Source organism: Macaca fascicularis, chromosome 12 (assembly GCF_037993035.2).
Source record: "Macaca fascicularis isolate 582-1 chromosome 12, T2T-MFA8v1.1".
Classification (NCBI taxonomy): domain Eukaryota; kingdom Metazoa; phylum Chordata; class Mammalia; order Primates; family Cercopithecidae; genus Macaca; species Macaca fascicularis.
Genome location: NC_088386.1, coordinates 132293074 through 132317532, shown reverse-complemented (window position 1 = coordinate 132317532; position 24459 = coordinate 132293074). Strand labels below are relative to the sequence as shown.

The window sequence follows — 24459 nt, the reverse complement described above, 5'->3', positions numbered from 1 at the left end:
TGTGGACCTCACATTGGCTTTAGAAACAAAAGTAACAGTAACAGAGCACTATGCAATTATCCTTACAACTGTTTCCTCTGTTATTTTTCAAGCCACGGGTTAGACCATTTGAAAGAATTTAAAGTGGTATTGACCTGTCACATGATCACATGAACATTAATGAGTCTTCTCTAAATTCACTCCAGCCTCAAAATGATTTAACTTAGTGCTAAATTCTTCTGGAAGGACCCTTGGACCTTTACAGAGCACAATTCACAATGAAAACATTTGTTTATCTGCAGTGCCAGCAGACCTAACTCTGACCACAGCTCCTCCTCTCCAATCCCTTGGCCCAGAGAGGTGCTCCACATTGAACGATTAAGCCAACCACATTCTTAGGTTATTTTAGAACATTTCAAACCAAATTTTGCATGACTTTACAAAAATGGACAAGTGAATATCATGTATTTCCAAAGGAAATGATCAGGAATGAGGGCGCCATCGTGGAAGTGTATGTCTGGAGCGTCTTCTGTGTCCACTGAAATACAATAAGAGAAGAAGATGGAAAGAAGTGAGGGGTTGGCTTATGGGCAATAGAGATAATAGAGTCCTTAGCCTAGGGAACAGGGGCCCCATGGTTAAACATCCTGCAATTTTATGTAAACTTTCATGGGAAGGAACGTTCTCCTGGGAAAAAGGTGTGTGGGCTTTCTTCATGTTTTCAAGAGGTCCCTTTTATAAAAAGCTCAAAGATCACTGCTTAGAGAAAGGACATATTTGGTTACACAGGCAAAGGGCCAATGGAGGCACTGCATACTCAAAGGAGGGTGATGATCTTAGACACCAGAGTGGCAGGGGAGGCTTCATGGGGGATATGGAATGGCAGGAGACTCTTTCAGGAGCCTATGCTCATAGCCCAAGTCTGCCCACATCTCCCCATCTCCATGGCAACCACCTGACCAAGAGGCATCATTGCCTCTCAGGCTGCAACTGCACCAGCCTCCCAGCCAATGCCCCCACCTCCTCTCCTGCCATTCTACAGCCTGTTCCCCTGCAGCAGCTAGAGTGACCCAAAACTCTGATCGGCATCTCTCACAGCGCTTGGAACTCAAGAGCTATGCAGTAATTATTTTTGAAGAGATGAACAAATCTCAAATGAAGATCTGCCCTAAAGTGAAAGTACTGGATATAAAAAGATGAAACAAATGCAGGAGACATCGTGAAGGATGCAAGAGATACCACAAAGGATGACTGGCATGACTGACGGGGTGTGGAAGAAACAGGAGGAGACCAAGGAGTTGAAGTGAACTCCAGGTGTCTTGATTGGAACAGAGGGAAGATTGAGGACAGACGGACCAGGGCTGGCTTTAGAGCTGTTGAGTCAAACCATTGTCTATGGTTCCACAGCTGGAAGTTCAGGACAGACTCAGGAGAGATAAAGACCAGTGGTGTGGATCAGGACATATCCCTGCTCAGGAAAACTCTAGTTGAAGGTGGGGCATGCATGAGGTATAGGAAAATCCATGTGAATGGAGGCTGGAGAATCCGGATTACAGCCACATACTGAGGCAGGAGGAAGAGGTAAAACCAACTGGGGGATGGGAACAGCATGGAAGCCAGGAAGAAATCCAGCACCATGAACTTCCTATATAGTCTTCCAACTGGGAATTTCTGGAAGGATAAAAGGAAGGTTTTCCTTCTGCCTCCTGAGTCCCTCTGCCATAAGAAGTTAGAACTGGCTGGGCGCAGTGGCTCATGCCTATAATCCAGCACTTTGGGAGGCCATGACAGAAGGATCACTTGAATCCAGAAGTTCGAGACCAGCCTGGGCAACATAGGGAGACCCCCCATCCCTACAAACAATTTTTAATAAAATTAGACAGGCATGATGGCGTGTGTCTGTGGTCCCAGCTACTTAGGCAGCTGAGGCAGGAGGATCTCCTGAGCCTGGGAGGTCAGGGTTGCAGTGAGCTATGATTGCACCACCGCACTCTAGCCTGGGCAATAGAGGGAGATTCTTGTCTCAAAAAAAGAAAAAAAAATTAGGCTCTACCAGTGAAATTTGATGGAGTGATGTCTCACAGGAAGTTTTCCACTCCCAGACATGGGTCCCTCGGCTTCCTGCCTCGGAAGTGCACAGGAAGCATCGTGGGAAGGCGAAGAGCTTCCCTAAGGATGACCCTTCCAAGCGGGTCCACCTCGCAGCCTTCCTGGGATACAAGGCTGGCATGACCCACGTCGTGCAAGAAGTCAACAGGCTAGGATCCAACGTGAACAAGAAGGAGGTGGTAGAGGCTGTGACCATTGTGGAGATACCGCCATGGTGACTGTGGGCATTGTGGGCTACGTGGAAACCCCTCAAGCCTCAAGGCCTACAGACCTCCAAGACCATCTTTGCTAAGCACATCAGCAGTGAGTGCAAAAAGCACTTCTCTAAGAACTGACATAAATCTAAGAAGAAGGCCTTTACCAGTTACTGCAAGAAATGGCAGAATAAGGATAGCAAGAAGCAGCTGGAGCAAGACTTCAGCAGCATGAAGAAGTACTGCCAAGTCATCCACGTCACTGCCCACACCCACATGCACCTGCTTCCTCTGCGCCAGAAGAAGGCCCCGCTGATGGAGATCCAGGTGAACAGAGGCACCGTGGCCAAGAAGCTGGACTGGGACCGGGAGAGGCTAGAGCAGCAGGTACCTGTGAACCAAGTGTTTGGGCAGGATGAGATGATTGACATCTTCAAGGTGACCAAGGGCAAAGACTACAAAGGGGTCACAAGTCATTGGCATGCCAAGAAGCTACCCTGCAAGACCCAATGAGGCCTGTGCAAGGTGGCCTGGATTGGGGCATGGCATCCTGCCTGTGTGGACCTTCTCTGTGGCATGCACTGGACAGAAAGGCTACCATCACCACACTACAAGAAGATCAATCTGTATGATCGGCCAGGGCTACCTTATCAAGGACGACAAACTGATCAAGAACAGTGCCTCCGCTGACCATGACCTGACTGACAAGAGCATCAACTCTCTGGGTGACTTTGTCCCATAAGGTGAAGTGACCAGTGACTTTGTCATGCTGAAGGAATGTGTGGTGGGAACCAAGAAGTGAGTGCTCACCCTTCACAAGTCTTTGCTGGCTCAGACCAAATGGCGGGCTCTGGAGAAGACTGACCTTAAATTTATTGACACCACTGCCAAGTTTGGCCATGGCTGCTCCCAGACCATGTAAGAAAGAAAATATTCATGGAAAGTATTCATGAAACCACTCAAGAAAGACCAAATTGCAATAGAAGATGGAGCTTAATGCCAGGAACAGATTTTGCAGCTGGTGGGGTCTCAATAAAAGTTATTTTCCACTGCAAAAAAAATGAGGAGTGAAAACTAAGGCTGTGATGGAGGCAATCAGGAGGTTCTTTAGAGAGAGAGGATCACAGGGAGTAAATGATGTAGCAGAGGTGAGAAGAAAGTGTGGTCAGGGCACTCCAGAGAAACAAAACCAATAGGAGAGCGATATATAAAAAAATACATGTGGCCTGTGTGTGTGTGTGTGTGTGTGTGTATATGTGTGTGTGTGTATATATATGTGTGCATGTGTGTGTGTATATATCTCCTCTGTGTCCTTTTATATTTATAGAGAGAAAGATTCATTCATTAAGGTATTGGTTCCTTCGGTTATGGAGCCTGCGAAGTCCCACCATCTGCCATCTGCAAAAAGGGGCCCCAGGAGAGCTGGTGGTAGAGTTCAAAGGCCAGAGAGCTGAGGGCCCGTGTTGTAGACTCCAGCCCAAGTCTGAGGACTGGAGAGCTGGAGAGCCAGTAACCAGCTGGAGGCTTGCATGGCCCATGTGAGAAATGTGGTTTATTTCTTAGTACCATACTCATAACCAAGAAGATCTTTCTGATAAAAATTAACACAGATACCATCAAAGAAACTTGAGACAAATGTATTTAGGACATAGTTACATGTTTTTAGACTTCCCACTGTAGATTCTCTCCTCTCTCTTGTATTTCTTTTGTATTTCAGAGTAGCACTCTGCAGCCCTCAAAGCCATGAGGAACGTTGATTCCCTAGTGCTGACGGAAATGCATGAGCAGAAAAGTAAAACGATAAGCTAAATGCAAGCTCAAAAATAGTGGAGATGCTTGATCTGTTTTTCAAGTTTAGTTGCATAAGCTATCACGTTGTTTGGTGCATGTTAATTTTTAAATATAGTTTTCAGCCATTATAGTTTCTGGGTTGGTTTTCACTTCTGAGTCTAGAGAAAGGGATAATTATTTCACTCTCAGATCAGTGGGAAATTGTCAGCCTCTTCAAAATGCCTGGTGGACCTCTCCCCCACCCCAGGATACAGACCCAGAGGGGAGGAGCAGGTAATCTGAAAGCCGCGGAGTGATCCCTTCGACATTTGAACTTGTATGTTAACGGGTGTATGCCAAAATGTATACCTTCATTTCGAAAAATCTAACAGTTGCAGCCCTATTTGAATTTTTCCACAGCCCTACCAGTGTGAGATGTTAGCCATCCCTCAACAACCTACTTCAGATGCACATACTTGCCAATAGAAAATTTTCAACAAAACCTCCATGCATTTGAATCGCTCTTTAAGCCAGGCAGGAAATTATAACAGTAGTTAACATTTGGGGAGGGCAAGAAGAGGGAGCGTGGTTTATCTCTGACTGCCCTCCTAATTTCACAAAGACAAATAGAGAGGATAAGATATTTGATAACAAAGCCTCTTCTGGAAACATTTGCTTTGCATCTCTGCATCTCTCCGAATGTCCCATTGACTCTCAGTAAGAAACTTTAGAAACGTTCTCCATGCAGCATTTATCTGAGTTGTGTGAGGGACAAAGTTCATACAGTAACTGGAAACTTACCAAAAATGGTCAGTTTCCATAAACCAGCTTTTTAAATATGCTCTAGTCCCCCCCTTATTCTCAGTTTCACTTTTTGCAGTTCCAGTTACCCGCGGTCAAGTGTGACCCATAAGTATTAAATGGAAAATTCCTGAGTTTTGAATCGTGCACCATTCTTCGCAGTGTTAATGAAGTCTTGCACCGTCCTGTCCCATCACATCATGGACGTGAATCATCCCTTTGTCCAGCATGTTCATGCCGTATACACTACCTGCCTGTTTCTATATAGGAAAAAGTATAGTGTAGGTAGGGTTTGGTACGATCCGAGGCTTCAGGTGTGCACTGGGGTCTTGGAACGTATCCTCCTTGGAGAAAGGGGGACTACTATCATCTAAATCAAATCAAGAGGCCTCCAAAAGTTTCTTTTTACTTAACAACTCCTTTGTCCTGAGTGATTTATAACTGATTGGGCCATAAAAAGAAAGTGAGAAGCCGATGAGAAAGCAACTGTCTGCTCTAAAGGAAGCTTTCTGTGCGGTTGAGCGTCTTAGCAGTAGCCAGAGACCGGGCACGTCAAGTCTCAGTGCTGCTGACTGTGATATTTGAGGAGCCCCAGAGAAAGCAAGGCCCAGAAGACTGGAGCCATGGAAATGGCTCAGTTTGCAAAAAAGGGAAGAAAGTTGGATGCGACAAACCACAGATCATGGCATGCTGGTATGGCCAAGCAGAGAAAGCAGACACTACAGTGACTCAACTCTGAGGTCGGTGTGCAGGTGAGAACACACTTCTCCTCCCGTCTGTTCATTACTTGTTCAGCCAGCAAGCCTGGAAAGCAATGGAGATGGAAAATGGCGGAGGCGTGAATAAACGCTCCCCTCCCGCAGCGTGCGGTCACTTAGGCGGCCAAATGTAAGAAACTGACGTTTCTTAGGTGCCATGGTCTGAATATGTGTTCCCCCACCTACAAAAAATTCGGACATTGAAAGCTAATCACCAGTGTGATGGTGTTGGGAGGTGGGGCCTCTGAGGGTGATTAGGTGCTGAGGGCAGAACCCTTGTGATTGAGATTAGTGCCTTTATGAAGGAGACCCCAGAGAGCTGCCTTGCCCTTTCCGCAGAGTGAAGACAGGGCTAGAAGGCACAGTCTCTGAAGCAGAGAGCAACCCCCACCAGACACAGAATCTGCACCTTAATCTAGGACTTGCCAGTTTCTGGAACTGTGAAAAATACATTTCTTTTGTTTATAAGCCACTTAGTGTATAATATTTTCTTATAGCAGCCCGAGCTGATCAAGTCATTAGGAGTAAACACCTAAAAACCATTAGTATAATTTCAAGGCAGGAGAAATCTGTCTACATGGTATATGCATTTAGGTAGGAGGACTTTGTCAACTCGGACTCATGGTGTGCTGGTAACGTCCAGACAGCGGCATAACTGCAGGCCACCTTCGCATGCCGCAAAGGCCAAGGAGGTCACCGGCCATGGCTCCACCCATGACCATTAAACCAGCACCATTGCTTGACTGGGAGCCTGGGTAGCTAGAACAGTCCACAGGAGATGGCCAGCAGGGCGAACAATCTGGAAATCTCTTTTGAGCGATGGGGATAGGAGTCAGGAAGGCTTCATCTGGAGCAGACTTAGGGCATGAAAGGGTGCAGGCTCCTGAGGCTCCAGGAACTGGGCCTCAGCTGATGGAAGGACAACTTCAATGAATCTGTGGCCTTCAGTCTAGCTGCCTGGGGTGGTTTTAAGAAAAAACGACTCCCAATGTCCACACACCTTAGAAGAGATTCTTACTTAATTGAGCATAATTGGTCTAGGGCAGAGCTGGGCATTGGATTTTTTTTTTTTTTTTAGCTCTCCATTGGGTTAAGTCAGAAGAGTTGTCTGACAGTGGAGTGGGCCACCCGCCCTGTGTAGAGGAAGAGAGCGTCTGAACTCAGGTCATGGCTGGCCTTCCTCACCTCAGGAAGTGGGCCAGAGTGTGCAAGGCCAGCCACAGTGGTGGGATGGGATCTGGGAAGGTGACCCCTGGTTTCTACTGGGGGAAACGTGTGTGTGACAGTTACAGGGAAGCCCTGGACCTGGGAACCACCCAGTAGAAGGCGTCGGGGGAAGAGAGGCTGTGGTGTGGTGCAGTTGGGCCCCTGAGGCATAGTGAGCAAGGATCGGGGACAGGAGGACTCAGGGATCTCAGAGGCAGGCCCCGTGCAGCTCTAGCAACCTAGTGAGTCCCACCCTTAGCAGCTGCTCAGGAAAGGTTCACAGGTAAACAGATAGGCTCATGCACCTTCATTTGTAAAAATCAAGATAAGGCCATAATGAACAGAAAAGCAAACAAAATGAAGTTCAGCCCCACCAACTAAAGAAATACAATTTTTCAAAAATACCATGTTACGCCTATTCATCCAGCAAAACTTTTAAGTCATAAAATATGATTCTGCTATAGCAGATGTACATCACATATGCATGCATACTAGCCTCCTTCCCACCCCTCAAACCCCCATTCCAGCCAGAGCGATGTCTCAAGGGGCCAATCCCTTCACACCAGGCTCCTGGGTAGCTGCCCTGCTTGTAAGCCAACTCCAGGCTCCCTGAAAAGCACAGCTCACGGTCCTTTCAAGGGCCATCCTCTTTCTGTGTCTCGCCATCTCTGTCTCCCTGTCTCTCTTTTCCTCCCCACTTCTCTCCCTCTCTCTCTCCCCACATGCCAGCCTCATGTCTGCCCAGCCCCGCGCAGTCCCCACGGCTGCTGAACCTCCTTCAGCCATCCCTGTGAGACACAACCTCCCCATCTGGACTTGACACATGCTGTTCCTTCTGCTGGAAACACTTTGCGGCACCTCAGTCTCCTTCCCTGGAGCCCTCCACCTTACCCTTCTCCTCTTCCTCCCCTTCGTCCATCCCTAAGAGCACAGCCTCACCAGTATAGGGGCTCCCAGAGACCAAACATAGAACAATCTGAGTATCCAAAACAAAAATGGCAATAATAGACAGTAACACTGACGAAAAAGTAATAAAGATGTATGACTCCTTAGTGATACCTGGAAAGAGAGAGACAGACAGATGATAAATACTATCTCTGAGGATAAATATACCAATGAAAGTGATTCTAAATTTCTCTTTCGTTCATGGATTCTCCCTCTTTCCTCCCAGGCCTTGCTTTATCCACTACTGGTCTTTTTCTTGCTGCTCTGCAGGCTTTTCTCTAATGCCCGGGTCTCTTGGGAGCCAGGAACGGGGCGTAGCTAACCCAAACCTTGAGTTCTAGGTGGGACTTCCTTACCAGAGAGCTTTGATTTAGTGTGAGCTCTGGAAGGTCGGTGAGCTGTGTCATAGGCTTTGGGCCCCCTGGTGTTTCCGGGTCCAGGTTCTCTCCCTGGTTCCCCGCTGGCTGCAGCTCCCCCTGCCTGGCTTATGGGCTGCAGTTCCAGGCAAGCCTGCCATGTCCCCACCTCCCCATGAAGTGAGAGTCCCCTCTGCAGCACCCTGGGCCTCCCCTGAAGCGCTTGTGATCCCGTTTCACATGTCTTCCCTGCTTCCTGGTGACCTGAGCAAATGCAAAGCTGGAAGACACAGTGGACTCAAAACAAAATACAAAGCTGAAAAATGCAAAGCTGAAAAGAGACACAGCGGATTCACAGGGGGACAGACCACAGATGAGAGTCAGGAGGGGCAGGAGGTGTGGCCTTTGAGTGAGCTGGTAACCATGGTCTCAGGGGGCCGTGGAAAGCCCCTGGGAACACTTGAGCCACCAGGTGACTTGATCAGAGCTACAGTTGCCTCAGAAAGTAACTGAGGCAGCCAAGTGTGCCTTGGCTCCGGGTGTAACCCAGCACTGTCTCGGGAGGGAGAGCCGCTGCCAGCCCTGGGCTGGGGAGGATTCGAGGAAGCCCTGGCTTTCCCAGGCACCTGGGGCACGCGCTGGGGGGAGTCCGATGGCTCCACACCCGGCCTCTTTTATTCCGATGGTTGTGTTTTATTCTCATGTGTGTCAGGAAACTAATGTATCCACTATGGTTTCACTTTAGCAATAGAGAGTGCCTCTTTAAAGAATGTAAGTGAGTCTTTAAAGAAACGATGGTTCTATTGGTCAGGGATTCTCAGATCTGGCAAAAATCACGATGAGGGATGCAGTGAAGTAGCATGACAGTGAAGACATTTTCATCAACCCCAAGGAGACCCTGTACCCATTAAGCAGTCCCTCCCCTTCCCCCCTCTCTGCCCCACCCCTACCCCCTGGCCACCATTGATCTGTTTTCTGCCCAAGTTTGTCTGTTTTCATATAAACGAGATTATACACTGTGAGGCCTTTGGGGTCTGGCTTCACACTCTCAGCCTAGGTCTTCACGCTTCCTCCGCACCGTAGCCTGTGTCTGTCTTCATGTCTGTGGTCGCTCCTTTCTGTGGGTGAGTTCAACGTTTCATTGTGTGGAAATACCGCATTGTGTTTACCCATTTATCCATGGATTGAGCCTATACTTTTCCTATTCTTGTTTCATTCAGCCCATGTCGCACACAGGCCAAGCGGCCAGGCCACAGGGCTGACGGGGTCGTTCCTGCCTGCTGTGTCTGGTGGGAAAAGCAGGCTGTTCTGAGGAAATGACAAGCCTGCAACAAGGGCAGGAAGGCCATCAGAGAGGATTTCAGGAGGACGGGAGGTCTCTTCAGAGTCTGAATTCATCAGAAAGCATAGGAGAAGGGTGGCCGTCCAGGCGGATGGAACAGCAGGGAAAGAGTATGGCAGGTGCAGGGGGGTGGCCTTGTCAGCATCTCTGCAGTGATGGTGGAGGCAGGAGGTGGCAAGGACAAAGGCCGCAGAGGGGCGCGGGGGCATTCCTGGGGGACCACACCTGTGGGGGTGGTGTGTGGTCTGCTGAGGGGCTTGGACTGTATCCTGTGGGGGACAGCACCTCCCAGGAGCTCCAAGACAGATACCTCTGTGGGGCTTTCGAGGAAGGGAGTCGTGAGGCCAGGTCTGCTGCAGACCCCTTGCAGCAGGAGAGAAGAGAGTGACCCTGCGTTAGCCAACCTTGGAGCAAGGGGCCAGGGCAGTGGGACTGGAGGCGGAAGCAGGGAGACCCCAGGAAAGCCTCCGCGGCAGAACAGTGGGGTTTGGTGATTGCTTGGCCGTGGGGAGAGAGAGGAGAAATGCCTCTGGATCTGATGCATGGATACTGCACAACCACGAGGGCCTGTGGGGACACCGTGTTCAGGCCACTGCATCCCAGAGCCCAACCCTGGAGCCCAGAAACGGAAGGGCCCATCAGGTGCCAGAGTCAGGGCGTGCTCGGGAAACAGCCCAGGGGAGGCACGCCCACGTCACCCAACTGCTGCCCTTCCTCCCACTGCATAGAGAGTACTGAGCCTGCTTCAGGAACCCGAGGACAGAACAGAGCCAGCGTTGTTCCTTTCACCCTCTCTAAGGGTAGCAATAGCCATGATAGTGGTCATCAGAAACATGACTGTTCAGGCAATGTCAACATTATTGCAGAGAAACACCACATGAGGGTTTGCAGGGCCTAGCTCTCACTATTAGGCACAGGTGAACCCTGGCGGCAGAGGGGCAGAGGGGGTGTTGTGCTGGGGCTCAGAGCAGAGCTGCGGCCTGGGCTGACGGCAGGTAGCACTGCAGTCTCCAGTCTTGGTGCACAGGGCTGGCGGCAGGAGCCAGGGATGGTGGCCTGGCTCTCTCTGCTTTGGGGGGCCCAGGGTAGGGAAGCTAGCTAGACCCTGGCTCCAGGAAGGAAGCAGAGCCCCAGAGTCAGGCTGCAGCTCGCGATGGCTTCCAGGCTCAAGGACGAGGCAGGTAGCGAGAGGAAGGAACAGCCCAGGTGCTGGAACTGGCAAGCAGCACAGCTCAGCAAAGGATGGGGAGTAGCTCCAAGGGCTGGTTACAGGAACATGAAGGAGGGAGGTAGATGAACTCAGGCTGGGAAATCAGCCTTCAGAGCGAGGAAGGAGTGACAGCATGAGAAGACAGGACCAGGCTGGGTGTGGTGGCTCAGGCCTATAATCCCAACACTATGGGAGGCTGAGGGGGGCAGATTGTCTGAGCTTAGGAGTTCAAGACCAGCCTCGGCAACATGGCAAAACCCCACCGCTACAAAAAATTTTAAAAATTAGCCAGGTGTGGTGGTGCACACCTGCAGTCCCAGCTACTGGGGAGGCTGAGGCAGGAGGATCGCTTAAGCCCTGTCTCCAGAAAAAAAAAAAAAGAAAAAGAAGTTTTTTAATCAAAAAAGAAGACAGGATCAAACTCGGGGCATGGGGTACCCCAGGGGAGGCCCCTGAGAAGGGAAAGCTGTTATCAACAGGGGACGCTTTGGTGAGCCTGGACCACCCACGCCTGCTCAGTGGACACAGCACTCCATACTCAGACGGGCCAGAGGGGCACTGCCCCGGGGGACCAGGACTGGGTCATACTCAGACGGGCCAGAGGGGCACTGCCCCGGGGGACCAGCATGAACCCTGGTCACGGTCATCACAGCGTCTGCGCCTTTTGCTGTCCGGTCTTGCCTGTGATTAACAAAACTATTCTGCTTTGAACAGGAAGAAGATGAAAAATGGAAAATGTCACCAAGTCTTTTTCTCCCTGCGATGAAGGAAGGATGTAACGCATACAAAGGTAAGTTTAGGAGAACATGCATGGTCACTGAGACAGCAGCACGTGCTGGGAACCCCGTCAGGGGAGGCTGCTGCATGCTACTCACAACCGAGACGTTCTGCCTGTCTCTATTTTAAATTTCCTGGCCAGGCTAAGTGGCTCGCACCTGTAATCCCAGCACTTTGGGAGGCCGAGGCGGGCAGATCACCTGAGGTCAGGAGTTCAAGACCAGCCTGGCCAACATGGTGAAACCCCGTCTCTTCAAAAATACAAAAATTAGCTGGGCATAACAGCAGGCGTCTGTAATCCCAGCTACTCGGGAGGCTGAACCAGGAGAATCGCTTGAACGCAGGAGGCGAAGCTTGCAGTGAGCCAATATCGCGCCATTGGACTCCAGCCTGGGCGACAGAGCGAGACTCTGTCTCAAAAAAAAAAAAAAAAAAAAAAAAATTCCTTTTGGTGGCCTGAAGCATACAATTAGTTAAAAGGCAAGACACATTTAGGATGAGAAGATAGTCAAGACCCCCATCCTGTTTTTGAACCCTTAAGACTTCAGCTGAATGTTTTCATGCTAGTGGCAGGGAAGAAAGATATTTTTAGATTACTTAAATTAAGAAAATTGATACTGTATGTACAGTAAAATGTCTTAATCCTATTAGACTAAGACATGTGCCTGAATTCTGACACACGATTTTTTTGTCAGTTGTTCAGCCTGATGGGTATAGCTGTCATCTGGCTGGATATGCAAATGTAGGAACTGGTCTTTCAGATATTTGCATTTTAATTTCCTAGAACTATTACCCAACTCCTGTGGTTCTACTGTGCCCTCAGGATAAATCCAAACACAGTGACCTGCCAAGATGACCTCGGTCATTAGTGCTAGTATGGAAGTTTCTGAAAGATGCAATCTGGATATGAAGTGGAATCTTTCCAAATGGCAGTCATTCGTGGCCTCCTTCCCAGCCTTGGTCTTCTCTGGATATTATCAACTTAATAGTTGTATTTTTAAATTGACTCCGGGCTTTCACCTTAATAATTGCACCTCATCCTAAGCAACAATATGAATGTGGCCATAGGTTTGACATGCTAGTGACATAAGATAAAAATGTCTGCATGCCAGTGAAAATTCTCTTACATACCATGCATGGGCACCCCACCGCATGAGATGCTGAACTGAAGTGGAACCCTGGGGGGCACGATGACGTTGGCAGGATTTGGCAACTGAATCTATTTTCATTGGGAAGAAAGGAGGTCAAAAGGGAAAACTAACATTTATTAAGTACCTAAGACATGCAAGGCTTGGAGTTTTTCCATGCCCATCTCATTTAATCTTCACAACAACTGGGAGAGGTAAATGTTGCTCTCCTCGTGTGGGCAGGTACTGGTAGAAGCCCTGCTGTCATCCAAGCTTAAGAATCCATCACCTACTTAACACTGCAGAGCAGTCACTATCAAAACACCTTTTCACTTGCATATTCCTTCAACAAACAGTCAGCATCTCCAGGGTGTCAGGTGCAGTGCTAGCCCGGAGATATAAAGGTAACACCTGCCAACAACAAGCTTATATGTTGGGGGTTATAGTGGTGGGATCGGGTGGGGATAGTGGCATAAACTGGGTAGTTTCTGTAAGTTAGGATGACAGTAACAACATCCAGTGGGACCTGCTGGGAGTTGCCATCATCCACACGGTGGGGCCAGGGGCCTGGCTAGGGTGCCGCTGGCATCAGGTGTGTGTCTACGGCAACAATGCCATCTAAGACTCTGCTTTGCACATCATTATTTGGTCTTTACTGCCACCCTCACTGGCTTGTTACTGCATGTATCTATAACTCCCATGCCTCCAAACACTCCAGGTAACATACTAATTCGTTTTCTTCTGGAGAGCACCTTTGTGGAGCCCTCCCGCTCAGCTGCGATCCTTGAGCCTTACTTGGCCTTTGCTGACTTCTTGCCTCTCCCTCATTTTGGTGGAGCTCATTCTCTAGGATGTCCCAAGAAGGGATTCGTAGAGGGGAGTTTTGGCTGCCATGGGCATCTGAAAGCTGTCCTGCACTCACACTCAGACAGCAGGTGCCCCGGGATGTGGAAAGCAGGGCTCCCTTCTCTTCTGATACAGCTAAGACACTGGCACAGGAAGGAAGGAGCTGGAGAGCAGAAGCCTGCTGTCCCGTGGCAGGAAGTCAGGGGCCCGTGTCTGAGACTGATAAATCAAGAAGTAACATATGAGCATGTTCTATAGACACTAGGAAAAGAACACAGAAACTACCCGAAATAGCTTCCATGAAACCAGATCACTGCACACGCCCCTGTGGCCGCTGTGCTTCCTCCAGCAGGCCAGGCACGCTCCACCTCTGGCCCTTATGCTTTCTGTTCCTCTGGCTCAGAATGCTTGTCCCTTTGGGCCTCGGTGCCAGTGAGACCTTCTTTAAGGGCCCTTGTGGAGTGACAGTCCCCCTCTGCCCGTGCCCACCCTTTGCCCACTTGGGTGTGAGTGTGTGTTCACAGACGTTTCTCACGGTGCCATGCCAAGTCCTTGAGGGCAGGGCCTTCCATTATCCACCTGCTCTGAGAGCAGTGCCTGGCCCATAATCGGGCTCAATAAAGTCAAAATGTAATAACTGCATTTGTCCTGTGTATTTTTAATGAATAAATGAATATAGGAAAGAATGCCATTGGATAATGTAATTGGCAGGTAGACAGAGTGGGACAGGTTTTTCATTATCATCTGTTTAATATTCTGACTTTGTTTAAAACAATGTGTATCATTTTGATACAAGCAAAAATTAATTTGGGAGAAATCTAACATCCCCATGGGAAGCCAACTCTTGCAACCTGCTGACTGGCCCAAAAGCTCTGAAAACTGTCCACGCCTTTTGTGTAATATCTGTTTCCATTAAGACTGAAAAAGCAAGCAGTGTCCCTCCTGGAAGCAAACCCGCAGTGTCATTTTCCTGGTCGGATGGTGTGGCGTTGGACTTGTTATCTGCCAGGTCTTTAGTAACTTCAAGGAATTAAATGTCTTCCTCTTAGAGTTCTTTTCTTAAAAAATCAAAGGTTTTCCTCTTCAAATAAAACATTAGCATTTTAATCACTAAGATTAGCCCCCCGCCCCGGCGCCCCTCTTTCATTGCCCCCCCACGTGTGAAACTGCCTTGGCCTCGCTTTTCACATTCTCGGGATAAAAGCTCTTTCTCCGCTCTAGGAGAGAGTGGGGCAGTCGTTGCCCTTTGAGGGCCGTGAATAGCTTCCTGCATTTATAAATGTCCATGAAATTCTTGAAGGGATTGAAAAGTGCCCTGCGCAAAAGTGTCATGAGAAAAGCAAAGTTTCCGTAGAAAACTCAATCCATTTAAACGATCTAGAGGGGAAATGGGCAAAACGGCTCCGCGGTGTTTTATTTTAAATATAGTTGCGACTCCAGAATGAGAATGTGTTCCACCGTACAACTGTTTCTACATAAGTAATTGTGTCATGGTTTCCCTTCTGTGAGAGATTCTGCCTTCCTTTTATTATGAAATACGTTATTTCCTGATTTTAGTGAATCTAGTGAAAAAGAAAAGTAGCTTCCCGTAACTAACAAAGCTGTTCTGTTTAAAATGCCCTGATGTAACAGGTAGGTGCTGCTATTGCAGAAGATTTAGAAATCCCACAAGGGGGATTGTTATTAGTAAACAGCACGTTATGACACATTTAAACCTTTTCTAGAATTTTCGAGGAAGAATGCTTACAATTTTAGACACATAAAAGGAAGCATTGATTCCTTTTCCTACATTTTATCACTACGTGTTATTCCTACATTTTGAAGTTTTTCACAGTTTAAGCTTATGTACATTTCAGAAAATTTACTAGAAAAGAGCAATTCGCTTCAAATGCAGGAGTTGTAAACCCTCCGGGCCTTTGGAGTACACACATCATACAAGCTAACCACAAAATCTAAGGGAGTGCAGGGCGAAGAATGAACTTCCACCTATTAGTGACATGAAGTCTGTCTTCCACCAATGGGATGCTTTAGACAATGTATGCAATACTTGTTTTCTACACCCTGGCTCTCGGGCTGGCTCTCACTGGGAAGGATTATGTGTAACGAGAGAAGTTCAGCCCAGGCCCCCTCCTGTAGGCCCACTCCAGCTCATCAACCTTTTTCGCCTCTTCTCCCCTCCTGTTGTCACACCTGTTTTGGGCTGGCCACCTGCCCTATGTGAATGATGACACCCCTTGAACTTCAGCCTCACCTCTGCAGTCACCTTCAGAGTCCCATCCGAGCCCCCTTCCCACCCCCAGCTCTGTGCCCCCAATCCCTGGGCCACCTCTTATGAGACTGCCCTGTCAGGAAGGACACCTAAGTGCATTGGTACCGTGAAAAATTTGCCACCTTTGTGATTTATTTTTTGTCTGTCTGTAAGCCCACATTAAAAGAAATCTGCATCATTTCCTGCATCATTTTCAAAAACCTGCCCAACTGACCTTGCATCACCACAGGCTGGTCCTCCATATCTCTGTGGCAGAGACGGTGCTCAGCCAGCAATACACACAGCCCTGCCCTTCAGTTTGCTGGTAGGAGGTAGGCTGGTCAAGAGCTCTTGCTGGGTCCTGCTGGACCCCCCACCACCCACCCCGCCCAGATACCTGCTGAGCCATCCGTGCTGCAGTCTGTCCGGAAGTCAGGTGGACCTGCCTCGGCCGTGTGTGGCAAACAACCCCTTCTGCCCAGAAAGTGCTGTGGTCACCTCTGGTGTCAGCATCTGCAGCTTGTGAACCCGACCCGCTCTTTTTTTTTTTTTCTTTTTGAGACGGAGTCTCGCTCTGTTGCCCACGCTGGAGTCTCAGCTCACTGCAACCTCTGCCTCCTGGATTCAAGCAATTATCCTGCCTCAGCCTCCTGAGTAGCTGGGATTTCAGGCACGTGCCACCACACCTGGCTAATTTTTGTATTTTTAGTTGAGACGGGGTTTCACCATCTTGGTCAGGCTGATCTCGAACTCCTGACCTCGTGATCTGCCCACCTCGGCCTCCCAAAGTGCTGGGATTACAGGCATGAGCCACCGCGCCCAGCCCGACCCACTCTTTTTGAAAACTGGAGCTGCGTTTCCATGTCCTGTCTTCCTGCAGGTGTCCTGTCCTGAGGGTCCTGACTCTGACCACTAAAGGCACAGGCACTGGCCCCAGGGCCCCAATTGCTCTTTGCTGGCACGCACCTGCTTTGGGGCATAGCTGTTTCTGGTGTAGCTGCTGTCCTGTGTGATCCTCTCCCTCCAGGAAGTAGAGAGTGTCAATGAGGTAGGCTAAGACCCTGTGAGATGCTCTGCTTCCTGGGGGATGGCAGCAACTATTTGGGGCTAAACTGGAACTGTATCTATTTATTTATATATAAATATTTATTAAAAATTAATTATTCATATAACTTCATTTTATTCCATTTACCATCACCATATCGGCGTGAGGAAGGGGTTATTTTCATTTCTCAGAAAGGGGAATGGGCTCAGCAAAGGCTGTCCCCTGCTAAGGTCACCAACTGGTAGGTGGTAGGGCAGGGGTTCCACCTGGCCACAAACAGTGGCCCTTGCACCAAGCTGTGCTGCCCCGGGCAGGTGGCAGGTGGCCAAAAACCTCGGGACAATTGTCCTGCCTATTTGCCAGTTCTGAGTTTGCATCAGAATCTCCCCAGTCTCTCTCCACTTCTCCTGAGAGTCTAGGTTTTCCTGGGTCTCACAGCATCTCATCCCTACCCCTTTCCTTGTTCATCCCTTTTGCCAGTTCCTGGTCCCTCTGTGGTTTGTTCAGAGACTCAACCTCTCCTTCCCATTTGTTTACCCACATGATTCTCTGGGGAAGCTTCTCTATGCTAGGTCTTCACGTTTGATGGCTCTGGATCTCTAGCAGCCAGATTTGTTCTTTTGTCTGTGACTATGACTTTCCTCCCAATGTAGAGTTAGAGTGCCACCCTCTCCCTTCTCAGTCAGCGGGTCATGCCATGCTTGTCAGGGAGGCCATGCTGAGAAGCCTCCTTCATTCATTCACCACCCCACCTGCCTTGCCTCGGAGGCCTGCAGCCTCTGCCGTCTTCACAAGGGGCAGCCCTCGTCCCTCAAAGGTTGGGAGCCTCTGTCTGTGCCCCGAGTCCTCAGCTACCTTCCCAGGTTAAAGGTCATCACAGCCCTAAAGGCAGGTCCCAGTGAAGTGGCCAGACTGGTTGGCGGTTGTCAGCTTCACCAATTCCAGCAAATTTCCTTTACGTTCTCGACATAGATTCCAGAAAGACGTCTCCTTCCCCAAATGACAAGTGTTGGCTTCCCACGGAAGACCTCTTCCAAGTCCCACGTCGAGGCTCCAGCTGTCCCACACCTCAGCATACGTTTGGAACCTCCCTTCTGAGAAAGGAGCTCTATTTCCATTTATTTTAGTGATGGGAAATTATTCTTATTTTGTCTAGGGTCATGTTTCTCTAGGTCCACCCTCCTAACCACCAGGAGGAGGCAAAAGGGAAATGTTAAATATGTGTGATTTCAAAAACATCCAAAAAGTAATTAGGAAATTTAGCTGTTGAATTAGGGAGAAATACTGGGTACTTGTGTGTTTAATGTTGTCTGTTTTATAATAGGAGGCAAGAGATAATTCCTGGAGGGTTCAACAGGCAACAAAATATTTTGTATTTTAGTGAATCATTTGAAGAAAAAAAAGTGAGATAAAACATTATAAAAAGGGTCACCTATGATTGTATAATCCCACCATTAACATATTGTTTTTACATGATTATAATAATACAGTAGAATACAATTGTATCACTCCTAAAAAATATTGAGTAAAACAAGGCCGGGCGCGGTGGCTGACACCTGTAATCCCAGCACTTTGGGAGGCCGAGGCGGGTGGATCATGAGGTCAGGAGATCGAGACCATCCTGGCGAACACGGTGAAACCCCATCTCTACTAAAAATACAAAAAAAATTAACGGGGCGTGGTGGCGACACCTGTAGTCCCAGCTACTCGGGAGACTGAGGCAGGAGAATGGCATGAACCCAGGAGGCAGAGCTTGCAGTGAGCCGAGATCGCGCCACTGCACTCCAGCCTGGGGGACAGAGCAAGACTCCGTCTCAAAAAAAAAAAAATTTTTTTACATCAGCAGTTTTTTTTCTTTTTTTTGGTGTATTTACAAGCACATATGTGAATGTCATCTGTCTAGCTTATTTTACTCAAACTTTTATCCTATGCAATAGCATATGAAGTTAGGCTTATGTTTATATTGCAATAACTGTTTTCACTAACCTACATCTTTTTAAATTTTTTTCTTTTTCTTCTGGAGTATAGAGATCTGGATGAATAAAGATGAGTCTTGGAATTTCTCTCAGGACTTTGATCCAGAACTGATCAAAGAGGAGAAACGGAAAGAATTAGAGTCAGAGATCAGGGTACAGGTACAGCTATGTTTATGGTGTAGTAATAGCAGATCATTTACTTCAACCATTCTGCTTCTTTACAATTTCCTATTAATGACCTACCCCATAATTTAAGGGATTTTTAAACTTCACAAACAAAACACAAGACATGCAAAGTGACTTAAACGTATTGTTTTGTATTCTCCTAGGTTGATGAGTTGATGAGACAGGAACTAAAAAACTTAAAGCTAGCTGTGGACAGAGAAAGGGAGCATCCAGCAAAAGTAGGAAAGAAGAAGAAGGTGAGTGGGGAAGGACCCTGCAGAGGGGTGAGGTGGAGCCGATTCAGTCATGAAAAGCAGCCCCTGCCATTCTGTGGCATGTCCAGGAGGGCTGCCTGTTGCCAGGACACCTCACGGGGAAACATGCCTGCCTTTGGTAAATTTAATTGGTCCACCATTTAACCTTTGGGCCTGCGGATTCATAAATAGGATAAACCCAACCATCTGAGAGTAACATCTCCCAAGCCCTGGTCGGTTGCAGATTCATATTACCCAAGCCCCACTGATAGAAAGAGAACTATCAAAAGAGCCAAAGCATATTCCCCAAATGGTCTCCCATCTGTTCCTGTACATAGAGCTATAAGGGAGGCCAATGGTAATGAGTAGGATTTTGTGAGTGGGGGAATCATAGGGAAAGGAATTGGATGAATTGAAGTGTTAAGTTGCCACCAATCCATCTCACAGTGGTTTAGAGTAGCTAGTTAGATCAGAGTATTTTAAGTTCTTTTAGTTTGCCCCCTACTTCTACCTTCATTCCAGAGACAGCCCTGTCATTGGGGCCAGATACCCAGAGTAGAGAGCGGAGAGTTCTCCTCCCTGTCAGTGCTGGCGTGAGCACAGGCAGCCTTTGCTTGTATGGCAGCTTTCTCCACGTTCCATGACTGAGCCACTTTTCCTGTGATTCACACATTTTCTCTTAGAGATTTCCACACATTCAGCTGCATTTGTGATTACTTTTGCTAGATCAGGGGCCATGTGGTCTTTTCAGGATGACTGGCTCTTGATCCATTTTGTATTGATATTATGGTTTAACCCTGAAGGCAGCTGAATTGGTGTTCTGAAGATCCTTCACTGTAAGCTGAAAACACCAATTTAATAACCATCCATAGATGAAAGTACCTTCACAAGAGCTCTGGGATTCAGGTGAGAGGCTGCACACCCGGGTGGAGCACAGAATCATAACAAAAAAGATGCATTGAAAAGAGTAAGAATGAAAGTTTCACTTTACCCATGTCACCCCAAAGCCCACACATCCTAGTGCCAAGAGAGATTTCCTAGACCCATGAGTTCTATCTTGGAAGAAAGGGACAGAGAAGTGAACATCTGACTTTGCCATGGAGCTCAGCACCAGGCCTGTGGACCCCAGTACCATGGGCCTCCCACAAACCCTGACACCAGGTCCATCCACAAAAATCAGTATTGGGCCTGTCTTTGGACCCCAGAACCGTGAGCCTCCCACAAACCCTGGGTGAGCCTTGCTTCTGTGGCAGCTCTCTCCACTTTTGTGATAGCGAATGTAATAGCAAGTCATTTACTGCAACCATTGTGCTTCTTTAGTTTTGCGGGTCCATCCACAAAAATCAGTGTTGGGCCTGTCTTTGGACCCCAGAACCAGAAAAGAATCAAAATGTAGCACTACAAAACATCATTCAGTTACAAAGCAACTTGTAACTTGAGAGAGAAACAAAAGAACCTCAAAATAGAAATAACAAAATGGCAAAAGTAAGCCCTTCCTTTCAAAAATTACTTCAGATGTATATAGATTAAACTCACCAATCATAAGATATAGAGTCACTGAACTGATTTTAAAAATTCAACTATATGCTATATACATGTAATTTACTTTAGATTTAGGGACACATAGGCTGAAAGTGAAGGGATGGAAAAAAGATATCTCATGCAATTAATAAGCAAAAGAGAGAAGAAATGGCTATACTTATATCAGACAAAATAGACTTCAAATCAAAAACTGTCACAAGAGACCAAAAAGATCATTAACTAATGATAAAAGGGTCAATTCAATAGGAAGATATAGCAAGTATAAATAAATATACACCTTTAATCAAAGCACCTAAATATGTGAAGCAAATATTAACATATCTGAAGGGAGAAATAGACAGCAATACAATAATAGTAGGAGACCTCACTATCCCATTCTCAGTAATGAATATATCATCCAGACAGAAAATCAATAAGAAAACAGCAGACTTGAATAGTACTAGAACCAAATAGTCCTAACAGTTATTCTACCCAGCAGCACCAGAGCACACATTCTTCTCTAGTATACATAGAACATTCTCCAGGATGTATTACATGCTAAGTCACAAAACAAATCTTAATAAGTATAAGAATATTAAAAACATTCCAGGTAACTTACAACTGTGATGAAATGAAACTAGAAAACAATAACAAAAATAATACAGAAAAATTCACAAATACGCAGAAATTAAACCACACACTCTCAAACAACCATTGGGTCAAAGAAAAAAATTTGAAGGGATATTAGAAAGTATATTGAAACAAAAATGAAAGCACAACAACCAAAAATTATAGGATGTAGCAAAGGCAATACTAAGAGGGAAGTTTTTCACCATAAATGCCTACATTAAAAAAGAACGATCTCAAATAACCAACATACCTCAAGGAACTAGAACAAGAGGGGAATATTAAACCCAAAGCTAGCACAAGAAGGGAAATAGCAAAGATTAGAGCAGAAATCCATGAAATAGAGAATCGATAGTAGGAAAAAATGATAAAACTAAGAGTTGGTTTTCTGAAAGGATTTTAAAAATTGACAAACTCTATGCTAGACTAAGAAAAAAGAGATGAGATTTAAGTAAATTCAGAAATAGAACAGAGGAAATTACAACCAATGTCAAAGAAACAAAAAAGATCATAAGAGACTATTATGAATAATTAGATGCTAATAAGTTGGACAACCTAGAAGAAATGGATACATTCTTAGAAATATACAACCTACAAGACCAAATCTAGAAGAAATAGCCTCAACAAATCAATAACAAAGAAATTAAATCAGTACTCCAAAACCTTCCTGGGATCCTGGAAAGCAAAAGGACATTAGGGAAGAATTAGTGGAAACCTAATAAACTTTGAGTTTTTGTTGATAATATTGTGCCAATGTTGGTTTCTTAGTTGTGACAAATGTCCCATAGTGATGTAAAATGTTAATATGGAAAATTATGTGAGAGAGATACAGGACCTTTCTGTACTACTTTTGTAATTTTTCTGTAAATCTAAAACTGCTATACAATTAAAAGGTTTTGTTTGCAGATGACATTATTTTCTTGTGGAAAATCCCAAGGAATCTACCAACTCCAAATCAACTTATATCAGCAAGGGTGCAGGATATAAGATAAGCATGGAGAAATCAATTGTATTTCTATCTATCGTCAATGAATACATAGACACAAAAGTTAAAATGGAATGTGCTTTTAAATCACTCAAAAAATGAAATACATATGTGTAAATCTAACAAAACAGGTATACGACTTGTATGTTAAAACTGCACAATGCCAGTGAAAGAAATCAAAGCAGATCTGAATAAACAGACATACCATATTCATGAATTGGAAGACTCAACATAGTAAAAATGTCCATTAGGATATTTTTATAGGATAGGATTAATGCAATTCTATCAAAATACCAGAAATATAATTTGTAGACATAGACAAGTTTATTCTAAAATTGCAAAAGCAATTCAAAGGAGGAAAGATAACTTTTGAATAAGTAGTGCCAGAGTAACTGGACATCTATAAGCAAAAAGAAATGAACCTCAACCTAAGTCTCACACATTATATAAAAATGAATTCAAAATGGGTCACAGACTTAACTTTTACAAAAACAAAAAGAGAAGACTTTGGGGACCTAAGCCTAGACAAAGAGTTCTTAGAATTAGCATCCAAAACACAATTTTAAAAAGGAAGTATTGGACTTCATCAAAACTAAAAATGATTGCTCTGTGAAAGACCCTGTTAAGAGGATAAAAAGACAAGCTACAGACTGGGAGGAAATATTTGCAAACCACATATCTGACAAAGATCTAGTATTCATATACTGACATATATAGACCTCTCAAACATATAAACATATAAAGAACTCTCAAAACTCAAAAGACAAGCAACCCAATTAGAGAACGAGTGAAAGACATAAAGAGACATTACACTGAAGAGGATGTACAGATGGCAAATAAGCACATGAAATAAGCACATTTGGAGCATGTCCCTCTAGGCCATCACAAGTTCCTGAATGCAAAGCCCCTTGGGAACTAGAGGTAGACTGTTGCCTGGCCCTGAGGGCTCCAGATTTGGGGCTAGATGCTAACAGAGAAAGGTGATTGGGTACTGCCTTAGTCTGTTCGAACTGCTATAACAACGTTCTTAGGCTGAGTAATTTATAAACAACAGAAATTAATAGCTCATAGTTCTGGGAGCTGGGAAGTCCAAGATCAAGACACCAGTGGATTTGATGTCTAGTGATTTTGTGTCTGGTAAGGCCTCATTATCCACTTCAAAGATGGTTCCTTCTAGCTGTGTCTTCACATAGTGGAAGGGGTGAACAAGCTCCCTCAGACCTCTCCATGAGAGTGGAACCCTCGTGACCTAATTGTCTCCCAAAGGCCCCATCTCTTAATACCTACCTTGGGGGTAGGTTTCAACTCATGAATTTTGGGGAAACACAAGCTTATATCAGGCACCAAAGGTGAACACAGCTTGACTCTGTGTGTGCACACAGCATTTTCATCCTTTGTGGGACACCAAGCCAGAGCCCAGAAAGCCAGAATGCTCTTCCCTCTTTGGAATTTGGCCCCGTGTAAATTCCACAGTGGGGATCTCACGTCTATCCACACAAGGACACACCTACATAAGCAACTTGGGATGGGATCTTCCAGGACAGTCCCTGCGTCCATGAAAACACTGCGGTCCATGTTCACGCCGCCACAGTTAACTTTCCACCTCCCACCACCCCCAGAAAACAACGTGCTTAGCTAATTTCTAGGACTTATTTGCTTGCCTGTTTTGACTAAATTGTTGGTTATTTCCTTTTTTTCCAAAGAAGAAAGGAAAGAAAGGCAAAAAGAAAGAGAAAAAGACAAAGAAGGATAAAGATCTGACAGCGGACAGGTGAGGAATGGACTCGTTGTGTTGTGACGCATGTGAGAAGAGGGTGCCCCAGAGAAGAGCACAGGAAACCCCAAGGGCACCCCCTGTGTGGTGCCACGCCCTCTTCATCCTCCACAGTCCTGTCCCTACAAATCCCAGAGTGGAAAGATGCCTGGGTGGCCCAGAAGGCAAACCTGGACCCCCATGACTTCTGACTTCATAACTTTTTTTTAAGTTTTAAAATTCATGGAAGGGGTGTTGTTTAAATTTTGTGTTTAAGAAATAACAGCCTGGTGAAGCTTTTGAGGAAATATGGAGACTCTGAGTACCCACAGGGCAGGAATCTGTCCAAGCGCCTCTGCTGGGGCCCTTGCTCCTGCCGCAGAAGGAATGAGAGCAGTGAGGCCCAGTCTCAGGAAGGGCTGTGTCCTTTCTCAGAGCTTCATGGGCCCAGCTTCAGTGCAGGAC

At 46.4% G+C, this 24459-nt stretch overlaps 1 protein-coding gene and 1 pseudogene across 8 annotated transcripts in view; both read left to right on the top strand.

Annotated features, from left to right (window-relative positions):
• DRC11 (dynein regulatory complex subunit 11) overlaps positions 1-24459 on the top strand; it is a 165968-nt gene that overhangs the window by 87291 nt on the left and 54218 nt on the right. For 7 of the 8 annotated variants that reach the window (XM_045367968.3, XM_045367967.3, XM_005574709.5 and 4 more), the window contains 4 exons: positions 11385-11460; positions 18742-18848; positions 19019-19111; positions 23945-24012. In XM_045367968.3, coding sequence (XP_045223903.2) covers positions 11385-11460; positions 18742-18848; positions 19019-19111; positions 23945-24012 — 344 coding nt within the window. The remainder of the gene's footprint in view (positions 1-11384; positions 11461-18741; positions 18849-19018; positions 19112-23944; positions 24013-24459) is intronic. The other variant, XM_045367966.3, reaches the window with a different exon arrangement.
• Positions 1950-3425, top strand: LOC141408242 (large ribosomal subunit protein uL3 pseudogene; annotated as a pseudogene).